Below are 18,920 nucleotides of genomic sequence, written 5' to 3'. Positions count from 1 at the left end.
ATACGTTTAAGTACTTGGGTAGTGTGATGAGTATGGATGGAAGTTTGGAGGGTGAAGTGCTTGAAAGGGTAAAACAAGCAAGAAAGGTTGCTGGTTCCTTGAAAGCCGCGATAAGAAACAGGGAAGTGCACATGGAAGTGAAAAAGTTACTACATGACAGTATTGTGATACCAACTCTAACGTATGGAAGTAAAGCTTGGACTTTGTTGGAAGGACACAAGTCAAGAGTGAGAGCAGTGGAAATGAGTTATTTAAGAGGAGCCTGTGGAGTCACATGGAGACAGGCTGACAAATGAGGATATGGAGGAGCATTGTGGTGTGGATGCAGATGTGATAGGAAGCCTTAGGAGGAACACACTGAGGTGGTTTGGCCATGTAGAGAGGATGGAGGGTGAGAGACTGACGAGGAGAGTGTATGTGAGTGAGGTGGAGGGAGGAGAGGAAGGGGGAGGCCAAGGATGAGATGGGATGGGGTGGAGATGTATATGAGAGAGGGGTGTGTGAGTTGGTAGCAGGGCAGTAAAATGGCGGGGGACAGGGCGACGTGGAGGTGATTTGTTTGTGGCCACCCCGTGCGGGACTGAGGTGTCTGGCAATAGATAGATAGATAGATAGTATTAAGCCAAATGAAAGCGAAAACTACTACGGTGTTAAACATTTTCAAGGATGAAAACATTAGTAAATGTCACTCATGTTCCCCTAAGTAACATCCTGAATTCATGAGGTACTTCTGGTGATACTTTCCGACGATAATAAAATCTATGCAGCTAAAGTCTCGAATAGTAAAGGAATAATATAGAAGATTATATCTAACTCTTGTAATCAGATAAATCTCTCTGACTGTAAATTGCAAGAAAAAAATACATCCTCAGGAGCGAGTTTAACAGACTTTGCACTACAATCTGCTAAGATACAGCAAATTAATGTCCACTGCTGTGCAGGAAGTACTGCATGTGAATCAGTCAATAAAATGTTGGTGGGTAGAACCGCAGAGTTTTGTTACCAATTTTTGGGGTACTTTATGGGGTGGAAAACAATGGGGTGCTTTGTGGGGTGAAGACAATTGACAATCGTCATGGTCGAGCCTGCCACAGACGTCGTAGGACACGCATGCTCATGAATCATATGCTGCATTTGTTTGTGTGCACTTGTGATAGGATTAATGTCATTCCTACTTACAAAACCACTTACACTCTTCAATGAATACACACAACAAGAGCTTATTCATTTGTATGAGTCATACAAAAAGGTAAAAATATTCTAAACTGGCAAGTCTAGCAACTAGTCAGCTCATTCATCCCTTATAATTTAATGTTTTCTATGTTAATTCTTTAGAAATGAGTAGATTTGTATCTCTTAATATATGGTTTCAATGAGGAAAGTCATATTTTCCTCCTCTGAGACGATTTACTAACTTAAATTTATTAATGCCTAAATTCGCCTTCAGTCAACGATTTCGACAAACCGTCCCAAATCCAGGAACGGTAAACAGTCATTTTTTGCCTGCTCGTGAGAGGTCGGAAGGCTGGACTGAAGTCGAGAGGACGCACGCTGAGAATCAGAATCGTACTGTTCTGTTCCCCTGTGCATTAATAGGGGTGGCCATCAATTTCCTCAGATTATGAATGATGAAATTACAAAATAAACAATTTGGATAATATAGTGTCATACAGTATGTATATATTTCTCAAAGTGGCTAATCAATCCAGAATAGAATATATTCTCTATAATAAGTATATATAGAAAACTATATGTATATATATAAAAATATGTGCTTTTCACTTTCACTCACAAAGTACACACTGCTTCCTACCCAGATGACTTAACACTCCCACACACACTTCATGACTGGTGTACTACAAAAAGACTCAGAATTGCCTCTTTTATGGTAGAACACAGTCATAACTCACACCTCACTATCAACAACATCCCTCTTGTCCCACATGTACACAAAATCTTTGGTGAAATGAAAGCACAGTAACAAGAATTTGGTAATATCTTAGAGCATAGAGCAGTTAGTTAGAAGCTGATCCGTAAAAATAATTATCTAAGACAGCCTTTCTGAAATTATCTTGATGTCCTCAAATGTGAATATTGCAAAATCTTGGGTGCCGCAATATTAGTAAACAAAAGCAGAGTCTATCTTGTCCCTGGGACTGTACCTTCAATGCGCATGCGCCACTTGGATATTTGGGATGTTACGAGCGTCGTACCGATTTTTTACTTATATTGGCTAGTAATCGACTTGAAGAGGGCAATTACAAAGTATTTCGTTCCAGCCAATAGTGAGTAATGTAACTCCACCTCTTTCAGTACAATAAAAGACTACTAATGCAAAATAAATGAGGATCTTGGAGTTCATTTGATGCTAATCTAGCTGGATAAATATTTTTTACGTATTACTATGAAAATAATAAGTAGTTTCCCTTCATTTCTTCTCAATTATTTGAGAAAAAAATAATTCCTCTACACATTACAAACATTAATTTGAATCATAAGTCCACACAAAGATATATTATTAATGATTCATGGAAGTGCGACTGTTCACTGTCAGTGGCAGGCTCGACCACTTCAATGGCGGCCCCAAAGCACCCCATTGACAATCGTCATGGTCGAGCCTGCCACAGACGTCGTAGGACACGCATGCTAATGAATCCTATGCTGCATTTGTTTGTGTGCACTTGTGATAGGATTAATGTCATTCCTACTTACAAAACCACTTACACTCTCCAATGAGTACACACAACAAGAGCTTATTCATTTGTATGAGTCATACAAAAAGGTAAAAATATTCTAATCTGGCAAGTCTAGCAACTAGTCAGCTCATTCATCCCTTATAATTTAATGGTTTCTATGTTAATTCTTTAGAAATGAGTAGATTTGTATCTCTTAATATATGGTTTCAATGAGGAAAGTCATATTTTCCTCCTCTGAGACGATTTACTAACTTAAATTTATTAATGCCTAAATTCGCCTTCAGTCAACGATTTCGACAAACCGTCCCAAATCCAGGAACGGTCAACAGTCATTTTTTGCCTGCTCTGAGAGAGGTCGGAAGGCTGGACTGAAGTCGAGAGGACGCACGCTGAGAATCTGAGATGTCAGGATCGTACTGTTGTGTTCCCCTGTGCAATAATAGGGGTGGCCATCAATTTCCTCAGATTATGAATGATGAAATTACAAATTAAACAATTTGGATAATATAGTGTCACATACAGTATGTATATATTTCTCAAAGTGGCTAATCAATCCAGAATAGAATATATTCTCTATAATAAGTATATATAGAAAAATATATGGTATTATATATATGTATATATATAAAAATATGTGCTTTTCACTTCACTCACAAAGTACACACTGCTTCCTACCCAGATGACTTAACACTCCCACACACACTTCATGACTGGTGTACTACAAAAAGACTCAGAATGGCCTCTTTTATGGTAGAACACAGTCATAACTCACACCTCACTATCAACATCCTCCTTGTCCCACATGCACACAAAATCTTTGGTGAAATGAAAGCACAGTAACAGAAGAATTTGGTAATATCTTGCAGCATAGAGCAGTTAGTTAGAAGCTGATCTGTAAAAATATTTATCTAAGACAGCCTTTCTGAAATTATCTTGATGTCCTCAAATGTGAATATTACAAAATCTTAGGTGCCGCAATATTAGTAAACAAAAGCAGAGTCTATCTTGTCCCTGGGACTGTACCTTCAATGCGCATGCGCCACTTGGATATTTGGGATGTTACGAGCGTCGTACCGATTTTTTACTTATATTGGCTAGTAATCGACTTGAAGAGGGCAATTACAAAGTATTTCATTCCAGCCAATAGTGAGTAATGTAACTCCACCTCTTTCAGTATAATAAAAGACTACTAATGCAAAATAAATGAGGATCTTGGAGTTCATTTGATGCTAGTCTAACTGGATAAATATTTTTTACGTGTTACTATGAAAATAATAAGTAGTTTGCCTTCATTTCTTCTCAATTATTTGAGAAAAAAATAATTCCTCTACACATTACAAACATTAATTTGAATCATAAGTCCACACAAAGATATAATATTAATGATTCATGAGAGTGCGACTGTTCACTGTCAGTGGCAGGCTCGACCACTTCAATGGCGGCTCCAAAGCACCCCAAAATTTCATGCTCACTCTCAGTGAGTTCAGTGGTTACTCCCTGTACTCAAGCCCGTACTAACGTATTTTGAAAACATATAAGTTCGAATTATGATCGATCTGTTTCCTAAGCTTGTACGTAAAGTCCCCGTCACACGATCAGTATGTGGTGGCCAAGCATGGTGCAGACCAGCGTGGTTCAGCTAGAGTTTTGTGTCGTTGACGAACCTGCTCGAGCAAGGATGGAGTTCCGCACGTCTACACGATCATTTTTCACGCATTCTCCGCTCCCATGCTGAATTACCACACTTGCCCACTGATCGTGTGACGGGGCCTTTAGAGATGGCCTATGTAAAAGTGTACTATACTCTATTAGATTGACTGTGCAGCTGAGATGCATGGGCCGAATAGGGTGTGTTTGAATTGCGGCTGCTAATTGGCCGCCGATTATTTAAATCTACAGCTCTCCTTATTTTAACACATTTATATTTATATTTTTAAACTGCCTTCAATACAAGCTGCCAGATTAAACAGGGAATAATTTCCGAAGCTGAGGTCAAAATTACCTTTAAAAGTTTACTGTTATTAAAGAAAATTAAAGTTGATTATAAAGTTTCATAAAACGATGAGTGACGATTGAAATAAATTATCCACCCACGGTGTACAGTCATAAGAAAAACTATCGTTAACCTTCAGAGCTATGCACTATGACACAATTAAGGACGAAGTGGTGTGGAATGAAGGGAGAGGAAAGTTTGTACCGCAAACCAGCCAATGTCGGTTATGTGAGACACAAATATTAGAATTTGTGCTAGAGGTAATAAAAGCTAATTAGACTGTTTGGCCTCTGTGCATAGAGACAATAGGATTTATTTTCTGGCGCTGAATTCATTAAATAAAAATATAACAATGGTGTAGAGTCGGCAACACACATGCAGACGAGCAACGAGTATGTGCACCCATGCAAGACGTGCCAAGTTAGTGAACTTCAATGTAATAATGATATGGATTGCTTTCTACATGTAATAAATGCTAAGTAGAAGGAAAATAATAATACGTGGTCAGTCTCATTGCTTTAATATTTTGTATATCCACCCCCTGCTTCCAAAACAACCTCTATAAGTCGATTTATGGATGCCACTTACTGAAGCATCCATCTGAAGCATTTAACCACCCATCTAAACCAAACAAATGGAACTCGTGCGCCCCTATTACACTATCATAAAGCACAAAAAAAAAAAAAAAAAAAAAAACGATGCTTATAGATTTAATACACTTCAAAATAATTTATCTGTTGTATTCTATAGACAATAAGTGTTGAACAGTAGGAAAATAATAAACGCGCCGAGTTTCATTATTAAGGCCCTCTCCCACTTCGGCGAAAGTAGGGAAGATAAAGTCACGATGTGTCAAAAATCCCTAATCGTGGGTATTCGTGATCAAAATCTTGTCCATTCGTGGCATGTCGCCGATACGTCGCACGAGGTGGAAATTTGTCGTGGGGGGCCACGACGTTTTCATGCTGCATGAAAACGTCGTGGCCCTCCACGATTTTGCAAAATTTCTCAGATTAGTCGTTGACAACAAGGCGACGCCTCGGCGACGTCGGCGATTACCCGGTGTATAAACCGCGTATGATCGCCGACATCGGCGAGGCGTCGGCGGTGAAAAAAACCGTTGAGATGTCGTACGGACATACGGCGAAGCGTCGGCAATGTATCGGCGATGCATCGGTGAGGTTAATACGATATAGCTTACGTAAACCGTACGATACGTACCGGGTTGTGCGACAGTAATATTTCATCTTATGAATGTCAGTGATATATCGCCGACATTTCGCGGATAAACAGTCGATTAATCGCCTTAAATACGCCGATGAAGGCGAGGCACCTGCGATGGCCTCGGCGTTTTGTCTGCGAGGTGCGTGCGATGCGTTCACCGACACATCGACGGTACACCGTCGACAGCACGCCGCCGTTGTACCTTTATTGCCGTTGAATCGCCGTAAAAAAAAACGTTAAAATTTGAATTTAGAATAATGCTTGCGCATTACGCCGACATATCGGCGATATGTCGGCTATTAGTCGCCGGTTATATCGTATACTCCGCCGAGGTGTCGGCGTTTTGTCGTACTGGTGCCGCCGGTATTACGCCGACACCACGATTCTTGGTCAGAGTCGTCTACACATCACCGACTTCGGCCACGATTTTCATCGTGGCTTTATCGTGCCTATTTACGCCGAAGTGGGAGAGGGCCTTTAATCCACGGCGGGACGCTCAGGGGAACGCAAACACGTCCTACATATTTCCCTGCCATAGGGTTCACTCTTCCTCGACTGACAGTCACCAGATGATGAGTGCAAGTGTGCAATATAGAAAGGTATTGGGCACTTGCAGTCAATGGTGGTCTGTTGGGCAAGGTCCTTCACTTTTTGTACATATTATGTAAATATAACATCTTGCTTAAGTTATTCTAATTAGGGCCGACAGCTGACGTATATGGAAATGTTCCCGACTCGTCTGGTTCTCTTTCATATTATTGATGTCCCCTATATTATTTTCTGCCTCGACTGACAGTCACCAGGTGATGAATGCAGGTATGTAATATAGAAAGGCATTACATATCTGCAGTCGATGGTGTTCTCTTGGTCGAGGTATTTTCATTTTTATCATTACTGTAGGTTTAGCTATTTGTGTTTTTGGGATTTAGTATAGGTTAACGATTTGTCTGTTGGGTTATTAGTTTTAGGGACTTTAGGTTTCTTAGGCATTTTTTTTCCTATTAGATAATGTAAGGGTTAAAAACCATACACACACACACACACCACACACACACACACACACACACACACACACACACATATATATATATATATATATATATATATATATATATATATATATATATATAATACAAATAAATAATAAATACAATAAAAATTATATATATATATATATATATATATATATATATATATATATATATATATACGTGTGTATGTGCGTATGAACGTGTGTATGTATATATGCATGGAGGCGTGGCTCAATCGGTAGAGACGTGGCCTGCCGTTCTAATGGATCCAGGTTCAAATCCCCGCTGGGGCAGGGAACAGTTTAAGGATTTGAATTTCATTAAATCAGGCTTTACTGATCTACCAGAAGACCCGCCGACATGTCGTAAAAATACCCCCGCTAATACCAACACACCAGTCCTGTATCAGACAGCCCTAGCATGTATTCAATATGGACGGTGGGTGTTAGCGCCGAAGTGGTGACATGAAGAGGTGTATGGTATGTACGAGGACTACTGGGCCTTGATAGCAGGCTGTGAAGCCTATGCCCAGAGTCGAACACATAGAAAAAAAAATAGAAAAAATATATATATATATATATATATATAAGCTGCTTCCCCCAAGGAAAGGGAGGTAGCCGAGATAGGACGACACACTCCCCATTTACTCATCCATTCAAACACATTCGTTCGCATCTTAGCCTCAAAGTGGAGAAGGGACAGATCCTAACTGCACCACACCGCACAAGGGTTAATTGCGCAGTGCAATCAGTGACATCCCCAGCAGTGCCCGACAGCAGAGCTGGTTTACCCCTGCTACACCATAGTAGACCCATCCCCTTACCCGCACCTGACCTGACTAGCTGATCAGACCAAATGCGGGAGAATATCCCCTCAGGGCTGTGTCATCATTTATTCATTCACAATTTCTCTCCATTTATTTCTGTCACGCACAGCCACTCTTCCTTGTCGAACAGACATCCCTCTCACATCCAGCGCTCTCTTCACACTGTCCATCCATCCTATTCGTGGTCTTCCTCTCAGCCTTACACCTCTCACATCAGATCTAGTTATCTTTTTCACCAATCGCTCATTATCCATTCTCTCCATATGCCAAACCATCACAACACCCTCTGCTCAACTCTACCAGCCATCTCCCGAACAACTCCAGTTCTCCTTTGCGCTTCATCATTTCGCACTCGATCCATACGCGTCACTCCACGCATACTCCTCAGACACCTCATCTCCATGACATTCAAACTTTTCCTCTCTGCTACACCCATATTCCATGTTTCAGCCCCATATAATGCAGTCGGTACCACAACACCCTCATACAGCCTTCTCTTTACATCCATTCTAAGCAAACGACATCTAAACACTTTTTTCATTCCTCCCAGCATCTGAGGGGGGCGCGGTAGCACAGTGGTAGCGCGCTGGACTCGTAATCGGGGGATTGCGAGTTCGAGCCTCGCCCGGTCTGCCGTGCCGGGAGTGGTAGCTCGCTCCTGTAACCCTAGCGGGGCTATATAGTCCAATACAGGGCTTAGCTCGGGGGAACTTCATTTCTCCCATTCCCAGCATCTGACCTACTTCATTCATTCTAAACTCCACTTCTGTATCTATTCTTCCATCCACAGCAACATGTGAACCTAAATATTTAAAACACTCTACCTCCTCAAGCAACTCACCATTCAGAACTATATTCATCCTCCTACCATCTACCAACCTCGTACACTTCATCACTCTTATTCTCATTTACTTTCAATTTCCTCCTATCACACACCCTTCCAAACTCCTCTACCAACTGTCTCAATCTCTCTTCTGAATCAGCCACCAGTGCATTATCATCTGCAAACAGCAGCTGCTTCAGATTCCACTCTCCACCATCAACATTCACCAGACTCAGACCTCCACCTAAAACTCTTGCATTCACCTCCCTTACAACACCATCCATATAAATATTAAACAACCAAGGCGACATCACACATCCCTGTCGCAGCCCCACTCTCACGGGAAACCAATCACTCACAGCATTTCCCACTCTTACACACGCTCTACTATTTACATAAAAACTTTTCACCCCTTTTAGTAACCTACCATCAAGTTCGTACAATCTTAAAACAGTCCACAAAGCCTCCATATCAATTCTATCATACACTTTCTCTAAATCCATGAATGCCCAAAACACATCCTTGCCTTTCGCTAAATACTTTTCACACACTTGTCTCATAGCGAACACCTGATCCACGCATCCCCTCCCTCTCCTAAAGCCACACTGCTCATCACCAATCACTCCCTCTGTACCCTCTCTAACTCTCATAATTAACACTCTACCATACACCTTACCTACAACACTCAACAGACTTATACCCCTAAAGCTAGTACATTCATACTCATCACCCTTGCCTTTATACAACCGGACCACACAAGCACTTGCCCAGTCAACTGGCACCATACCTTTCACAAAGCACACATTCAACAGTCTTACTAACCAGTCAACAATAGTCACTCCACCACCCTCCAAGCATTCCACAGCACACCCATCCATACCTGCAGCTTTCCCTATTTTCATCTCCTTTACTGCTTTCTCCACTTCCTCCTTGATGATCAAAGAATCATTCAACTCTCCCAACACATTTATTCCTTGCACCCTTCCACCCGCCACAATCTCAGCCACCCTTTCCTCCTCTACATTTAACAATCTCTCAAAATACTCTGCCCATCTCTTCCTTACTGTATCCATCTCAATTAACATCCTTCCATCCTCTGCTTTTACTCGCTCTTCCTTCCCAGACTCTCCCTTTCACACCATTTTAACCTCCTTCCAGAACATTTTCTTATTCTGTTGAAAATTCTCAGTCAGCTGCCTACCCCACCTCTCATCTGTTGCCACTTTAGCAACACGCACAGCCCATCTCGCCCTATCCTCTTTTCCTTATACCTCTCATATGACACCTCATCCTTCCTCTGCAGCCACACTTCATATGCACGTCTCTTCTCAGCCGCAGCCATACTTACTGCCTCGCACCACCATTCACTTCTTTTTCTTACATCACCACCCACAAATCTCACACCACACACCTCTTCTGCATGCCCCACCACAGCACTCTTAAACAACTGCCATTCCTCCTCCACACTGCTATTTTCCTGATCTTTCACTGCATTCCACTCATCTTTCAATTTCTCCTGATACTCTATCATTTCCTCTCTTTTATCCAACTCACTCACTTTCAAAACCTCCCTGCCACACCTAACCTTCCTAGCTCTCACCCATCTCTTACCTACTCTTAACTTTCCCTCAACCAGGTAGTGGTCAGACATACCTCCACCCTCCCCTCTCAGAACTCTCACATCCAACAATCTTCCTATTACATTTCTAGACACAACCACATAGTCCATCAATGCTTTATCCACAACCATTCCACCCTCCTGTCTCACCCATGTATACTTATAAATATCTTTCTTCTCAAACAGCGTATTTCCAATCACCATCTCTCGCTCAACACACATCCCTATCATTCGTACCCCATTTTCATTTCTTCCAGGCACACCATGCATACCAACTACACCTTCAACTGCTACACTTCCCACTCTAGCATCCAGATCTCCCATCATTACCACATTCACATTCGCTCCAAAACTCTGCAGACACTCATCAACATCATTCCAGAAAGACTCCCTCTCTTCTTCAGCCCTTTCACTACCAGGCCCATATGCACTCACAAACACCCACAACTCATGTTCAAACTTCGCTTTCACCCACATCAGTCTCGATGACACCTCCTTCCATTCAATCACACATTGCTCTACTGCCGGACTCACTAACAAGGCCACACCTTCTCTTGCCCTTCCTCTATCAACACCTGACAATCTTCCATTCACACTTCCAAACATAGACTCACCCTTCCCTTTCATCTTCGTTTCACTCAAAGCTAACACATCCAACTTGCTTCTTGCAAACATTCTCCCAATCTCCTTCCTTTTAGCCTCAATCGTACTACATCCACGCACATTCATAGACCCAATCTTCAGGGTAGGGGGATAACTCAATCCCCCATCCCTTTCTCTGGCCTGTCTCTTTTTAGGAACTAAAAAACAGAGGAGGGGGTCCCTAGTCCCCTCACCCCGCCCCTTTTAGTCGCCTTTTATGACACGCAGGGAATATGGTGGCAGTATTCTTCCTAACACAACCTGACCGCAGAGTACCACCCCATAGTGCGGCCAGATTGTGTTCCCCCCGTCACCAGGGGCTTCGATAGGCAAAAAAAAAAAAAAAAGCTCATTCTTGCTCATTATGCCAACTCTTGTAACGGGACTTTGATATGGCAATACTAGACAGGGGAGGGGCAAACAGCAAGGACCCGCCCACATAGCCCAGCTAACGTTTGTTTCGCATCGAACATTCTTGGGGGTAACGATAGTTTTTCCTAAGTCTACTAATACCAAGTCGGTTCACTTTCCCTCAGGGCGCAGGGAGGCGTGGTTTGTATGTGACGTCAGTTGGCTTAAGTAACAGAAAATGTATAAATGGGCAGACTCAAATTAAACATTTATAATAAGGGAAAACGAAGAAGGGGAAGATGTGCGGACTTGTTTAACCGTATAACATAGCAGTAGGTTCCCTCACACCCGTATGCCTTCCCTCACACCTCCATACCTTCCCTCACACATTTCAGTCCCTTCCCTCACTTCGGACTGAAAATGTGTCATGATCTGCAGAGTGCAGCATACAACCACTCACCACCACAGTTAGGCGTCAACTGAACTTGGGTTTCGTGCCAGCTGACGTCACACCAATGTTACGCCCCCTGCGCCAGCTTGGACCCGTTTTAGATGGAAGTGATCCGACTTGGTATTAGTAGACTTTGAGTTTTTCTTATGACTGTACATCCACGTCTGCATGTGGCACTACATCCACGCACGGTGAACACCCACGTCCGCATGTTGGGCTATAATATCCACCCACGGTGTATGCATCAATGACATCATCGGCGGCCATATCAGCAGCCGGGTATCAAACACACCCTACTTGCCACATACATCTCAGCTGCACAGGCCAATCAAATAGACTAAGACACATCTGTTGTGCACACCAATCACCATCAGATTTGAAGTCAACCCTATGCGTCAATGCCTAAAACACACACACACACACCTAGCTTTAGAAAAGTCATAAATTCATTCATCAAGTTCATCGAACCATATCGCAGACACAAAATTGGAATGCTTTTAGGAGAGTAATTTGTTACCTGCAGAACGACATCCAGACACTCGAGGTAGATGGTCTCTGACTCCACAATAGATGAGATGATGCAGCGGTACATGGTGAGTCTCCCGGCCTCGGCAGCAGGGTCTGGGGTGGGGGGAGTCGCCGACTCTGGCAGCTCCCCAGACGACGCCCACCGGCTGGCTGTGGGTGGGGTGGGCGGGGCTGAGGGCATGTGACTGGTGGACTCCACGCTACTGCCATACACGCCTGCAACACAAACAAAACCATGACTTTCATCATTAAGCATTTTTTCCACCATCCATCCATCCATCATCCAGTCCTGTACTGTCCCATCAGGAGCACGTGGGCCTGGGATTTAGCTAGGCTATACTGTATGCAGACTTTCAGGACGAAGGTAATAATTCGTTCGCCCCTGACAAGAACAGCATACGTCTGAACTATGCAAAAATGCAAAGTTAACAAGCATTAGAGTAAAATGTGAGTAACAGTTTGATTAACTTCTGTAACTGCACAAACACAATTATTTCGTATGAAAATACACATGAGCAGTTCATCAAAGATTTGGTACCTAAGCATTAACCTCTTGAATCAGCTGACGTCGATATTGGGTTATTCATGCTACCTAGACAATTTTATTCATTTCATGAGTTTTAGAACCGAAGCGGTTAGCTACAGTCTACATAAACTCCTTTATTACGAGGGAAAGCCTCCTAAGCCGAATAAAATGGCCCGGTAGTAACAAGAAAACAACATTAATGACGTCACTAAAGGAACATAATCTTATGAACAAGAAAAAAAAAAATGAAGTCTGGCATACTTCGTTGCTGACCGCAGAAAACGAAGTCTGAACTATTAACTTAGTTGTTTACAGTACTGCATTAGGTAACATTAAGTAATTTAGAGGCCGTGCATTTCTTATTCCCCACGGGCTTTCAAACAGTCATGAATCAGGGGGTATTATTGCACCTTCATCATCGCTGTTTTAAGAATACGGCTGTTATCGGAATGGTCGTATGCTTAAAAATGCTTTAAAACTAAATCACCACGGAGTCGGTAAACATCTAATAATTCTCGGACATTAATGAAACGCCTGTGTTTATTAGATGTGATCAGCCTGCATACCACAGTGCATAGTGAAGTCAGCAACGACAGAAGTCATACATGTTTATTTCCGTCGTGTTTCAAAAATAGCTCTCAAAAACTGGGGGTTTGCCTTACCTTTTCCGATTTAAATTATTATGACCCTTTGGATAGTGTTTTTTTCAGGTTCGTGATCTTTCTAGCACTTCCCTTCCTCAGCAATCAGTTCTCATACCGTTATTAAACAATATTTTCTTGAAGGCCACAGTTAATTTATCATTTCAACATCGACATAGTTTGGATTAGCAACATACAAAAGAATAATTCGCATAACCAGGGGATGCCTTTTACATTTCACTCTTGACATTCGACGACTTTATTCAGCTTATTCCAACTGGAGGGTTAAATACTGCGCTAATAAACCCCTCCAGAACGAGAGGTCTTTCCCAACCTGAATGAAATCGCCTGATAAAACACGTAGACTAAAGAGAACGTCACCCGGATTCACTGAGTTAACGTGCAAGGTATAGAAATAAATCGGTAAGGACGAGGTGTTAGAGAACTCTGAAACTGACTAGAATACGAAAGTGTGAGCTGGGAAAGATGGGATGAGGACGATGACCATGCCCTGGGACACGCATTCAACGACTCACCGCAAATAAATAAACAAAATAAAATAAAACCCAGAATGGAACATTGCAATCATGCCCTTGCAAACAAACGGCTCCCACGCACCCTTCTACTGCATGAACACTCAAACACGCAGGGATTAAAGCTAATGTCCATTTAGGAGCTTCTATTATGAAAAGGGAGGGAGGGAGGGAGGGAGGCGAGTTGTAAAAGTTCCGATAGGATTTTATCGTGGCCATCCCGGAAGAACTCTGCGACTAGTTTGCGACAGATACAGTAATTAAATGCATATTGAAAAAAAAAAAAAAAAAACAGGAAACATACGCTAAACCAGTCTGAAGTGCACTGCCTAGCTAAACAAATCCGAATTGCGTTGCCGAACAAGGCAGGTCTCTGTGTTGTGACTCTATAACCAGTAATCCACGTCTCTGTGTTGCTCCCGTATGATACACATGCCAAGTGTCAGTGTTATTTGCCATACAATAAACAAGCCAAGTATCTGTTATTACCACACAGTAAGCAAGCCATGTGTCAGAGTTATTGCCAAAGAAACTGAGCCAAGTGTCAGCGTTATTTGCTACACGATAAACAAGCCAAGTGTCACTGTGTCAGTGTTACTGCCATACGATCTGAGCTGCGTGTCAGTGTTACTGCCATAAGATAAACAAGCCAAGTGTCAGTTTTCCTGCCATAAGATAAACAAGCCAAGTGTCAATGTTACTACCATACGATCTGAGCAAAGTGTCAGTGTTACTGCAATAAGATAAACAGGCCAAGTGCTAGTATTAATGATAATACAGTAGTTAAACAAGCCAAGTGTCAGTATTATTTGTCATACAATAAACATGCCAAGTGTCAGTGTTATTACCATACAATAAACATGCCACGTGTCAGTGTTATTATCATACAATAAACAAGCCAAGTGTCAGTGTTATTATCATATAATAAACATGCCAAGTGTCATTGTTATTATCATACAATAAACATGCCAAGTGTCAGTGGTATTATCATACCAAGTCAACAGTTCACTAAATATCGAACTCTCCAAAATCGTTTGATAGCCAGAGCAACAGCCCAAAAGTCATTAGCATATAACTTACTTAAAAAAAGAAAAAGAAAAATCTGAATCACTCTCTCAATTTAAAACTGCTAGACACCATGCAAAAGCTGTAATAAATCTCGCTAAATCAAACTTTCTTCAAAATCAAGCAACAAAACTACTTAACAACCCTAATGATAATAGAATATTCTGGTCAGCTCTCAATTCTTTCAATAATAACTTTAACAAGTCATCATCCATCCCCCCACTAAAATCTACATATGGTAACATTACAAATGACCAGCGTAGGAAAGCGGATATCTTTGCCAGTACATCTGCCAGAAATTCTACCATAGAGGAAGCCAGCCAGAACGTCCCAGTACTAGAACTTGACTCTCTCGAAATTGTTCCACTTAAAATACAGACAAGATACGTAAAATCCCTCCAAGACAATTTACCTACCAACAAAGCTCCAGGCCCAGATGGAATTCCGCCAATTGTTTTGAAAAAGTGTTCCCCAGAACTTGCCTCTGTTCTAGCTAAATTATTCAGACTATGTAAACGTACTTCTTCAATCCCTAATTCATGGAAAGAAGCCAATATCCACCCAGTTCCAAAGAAAGGAACTTCCTCTGATCCCTCTGATTACAGACCAATAGCTGTCACATCTTCTCTTGGTAAAGTATTTTAATTAATAAGCACACAGTTAAACATCTTGAATCCAACAACTTAATTAGTGATAGACAATATGGTTTTCGCCACGAAAGATCCACCATTGGCATAATCTCCTGACTCATACCATCCATCAATCAACCGACCTACATGGAGAAACTCATGCAGTAGCCCTTGATATTTCTAAAGCTTTCGACAGAGTATGGCACCGTTCCCTGCTGTCCAAACTCCCATGCTATTTGTTACTTTGATTTCCTTATATCTCAGTGACAGAAAAATAAGGGTAAAAGTTGATGATTTATATTCCAACTTCCACTCAATTAACGCCGGAGTGCTGCAGGGATCAGTTCTGGTGCCAACCCTGTTCCTGGATCATATTAATGATCTCTTATCTGTCACCAGCAACCCCATCCATTCATATGCAGATGACTCAACACTTCACAGTTCATTCACACTCAGACACCCATTTACAAAGTCTAATATCTCTAATTCAACTCAGTACAGCCATCTCCATAAATCAAGAATTATCTACAGTACAATCAATGAATGGGGACAAAACAACCTTGTCTCACTTAATGCTAGTAAAACCAAATATATACAATTTACTAATAGACAGATATTGCCAGATTCGTGTATTACCTTCAATGCTACTAATATTCCCATCTCCAAAAGTGCTGAAATTCTCGGCGTCCCACTTAACAATGCCCTCAGCTGGACATCTCATGTCAGATCACTTGCTAAAATCGCCTCAGAGAAACTTGGATTATTGTACAGAGTCCGTAACTTCTTCACATACGAAAAGTTAACTATAATTTATAAGAATTCATGTGCGCTCTCAGCTTGAATATTGCTCACCCTTGTGGAATGAATGTGGAGAGGTTGCATTAAAACAACTAGAAAAAATTCAGAACAAAGCTGCTGGAATTATTAATAACCCTGCTATTATAAAACAACTACCTCCCCTACAGGTAAGAGGAAATGTTGCCTCCCTTGCATTATTTTACAGATATTTTTATGGCAAATGCTCAGATGAAGTTGCGTCCATTGTGCCACCTCTCCATGCCTTGCCTTGTGCTACACGGGTATCTGGTAGCGCTCATGCCAGGAATGTCACTCAGCCATATTGCAGAACTTGTGCCTATCAAAATTCTTTCATTCCCCGAACCGCATCTCCCTGCAACTCACTTCCCCAAAGTTGTTTCCCTCCAAACTTCAACCTACAGCTGTTCAGGTCTAAGCGTTACAGATATTTTATGAACAGAGGACACCAGTAATCTGGTGCATGGATGATTTTTTTTTATACATTTGTTTTTCCTTCCTGTTCCATCCATCCATCATCCAATCCTACTTAGCCCCATGAGGAGCGGAGGAGCCCGGGGCTAGGCAAGATGGTCCTGACATTAAGATGAGAGTGACCAGCCTCACTCATCCCTGAGTGGCATTACATGAGCAATAAACCCCAACCATCCCTTGGATATGAACCTTCACCGGATCAATCCGATTGGAGCGCCTTAATTACCCACTAAACCACCAGGTGCCATAATTTGGTTATATGCTTACCACCCGGTGTAGTAAATGGTTTCATGTTGTACAGGAAACCATTTGGCTTGTCACTCAGTGTAGAGTCACCCACAGGCAGAAGGAAGAAGAAAAAATGAAGGAACGAAAGACAGAAGAGGGAGTGTAAAGTCACCCGTAGGCAGAAGGACGAGGAAGGAATGAAGGAAAGACAGAAGAGGATGGAAGTAAAGAAGGACGGAGGAAAAGGCAGACACCTGAGAGCAGCACTACATCAAGTGAGTGGATGGTGAGCACCCCCACCTACCACCTTGTTCCGTTATTTAAAAAAAAAAAAAAATCCGATAAACATGTCAAGTGTCAGTGTTACTGCCATAAGAAAAACAAGCCATGTGTTAGTGTTACTGCCATTAGATAAACATGCCGAGTGTCAGTGTTACTACTTCATGATCAGCAAGTCTCAGTATTGCTGCCACAAGAACAAGTCAGTTCTAAATGTTGTTTCCACAAGAACAACTAGAATGCGCTGAAAGCGCAATCCTTTGCCAACGCCAAGAACATTTATGATTTGCTGCTGTAATTCCTCTTTCTTACCAGACGATTACTTATGCGGTCTCACACAGTCATTTAATTTGATGGTCTCCGTCTGTCCAGTTAAACAATCTCAAAGAGTGTATACCCCCAACAACACCAAGATCTTATATCCGCATCAGAATCCACCTCAAAATCTAATCACTCTTCCTTGGCTCACTGTGCGCCTACTCACCACATCTCACCGAAATCTGATGACAACTTTCCGAGATATTTTGCACACAAACAGACAGACAGACAGACAGACACGGGTGAATGCATGGCCTCCGTCCATCTTCGCTGATGGAGGCAACAAGACAAATCTCAATGTTGTTGTTAAAGAACAACAAGCCAAGTCTCTGATGCTGTCATAAAAACACGGCAAGTGGTGGTTGTGTTGCTGCAGGACCAACAATAACATGAGCGAGGCACTGACTGGCGTTCGCTCTGCTCTACCCAGGTACAGATTACGACTAAAACCTCTTACATTAGCCCACATGAAGGGGAGCTGAGAGGAAAGCGGGGAGGGGAACGGGAATGAGGAGGGAGAATAGGGAATGAGGGAAATGGGTGCAAGGGGTGAGAAAGGGGTTGCAGATGGACGATACATGGAAGAAAACAAGGAAAAAGAAGACGACTGAAGGGAAGAAAGAAAAATGAGCATGGGGGTGGGCGAAAACAGGGAAAGAGATGGAAAGGAAAGAGGAAGGGAGGGGAAAAGGAAATGAGAGAGAGAGAAGGGAGGACAGCGGAAACAAAAATGGAGAATATGGACACACGAGAAAAGTTGAATAAATTCGTCCCAATCGCTCTCTTTTGTATTTTCTCTTCGTACAGTCAAGGCCGAAAGTTTGCCTGATACTTTCCCTATTCTATAAATCTTACCTCCCTCTGGTGGCTAATCTCCCTAAGCTAAGAGGTTTGGTATGTTTCTCAGTCCACAGGCGAATCTCTATGATGTGACTCTGGAAGGAAAGCGACGGACATGCCCATAGGGCCATGCAAACACAGTGGAATAGTAGACGTATTTTCGTCCCTGAGTAGACCTCCTACCCTTCCCCGGCTGTGTCGTGTGCCCGGGGCTGCACAACGTGAGGTAGTGCGCCTGAGTGGGATCAGCGTAGCTTAGCATACATTACAGCCGCTGCCGGGGAGATAGGAAGTCATCTGGAGGTATTTAATTCGCGCGCATAGTGGGAGACGGGGGTGGGATGGTGTATGTTGTCTTGCCCTGCCTGCACGAGGAAGAGGAGGTATT

At 42.3% G+C, this 18,920-nt stretch overlaps 1 protein-coding gene across 1 annotated transcript in view; it reads right to left on the bottom strand.

Annotated features, from left to right (window-relative positions):
* The window catches only part of RhoGAP1A (Rho GTPase activating protein at 1A), a 514,749-nt gene that overhangs the window by 105,499 nt on the left and 390,330 nt on the right, over positions 1 to 18,920 (bottom strand). The window contains exon 8 of the mRNA XM_080267422.1: positions 12,173 to 12,399. Coding sequence (XP_080123548.1) covers positions 12,173 to 12,399 — 227 coding nt within the window. The remainder of the gene's footprint in view (positions 1 to 12,172; positions 12,400 to 18,920) is intronic.

This window comes from Coenobita brevimanus, chromosome 24, assembly GCF_032717465.1.
Source record: "Coenobita brevimanus isolate Jiangsu-jjx chromosome 24, ASM3271746v2, whole genome shotgun sequence".
In the NCBI taxonomy this organism is placed as follows: domain Eukaryota; kingdom Metazoa; phylum Arthropoda; class Malacostraca; order Decapoda; family Coenobitidae; genus Coenobita; species Coenobita brevimanus.
This window is presented reverse-complemented; position numbering and strand designations above follow the sequence as displayed.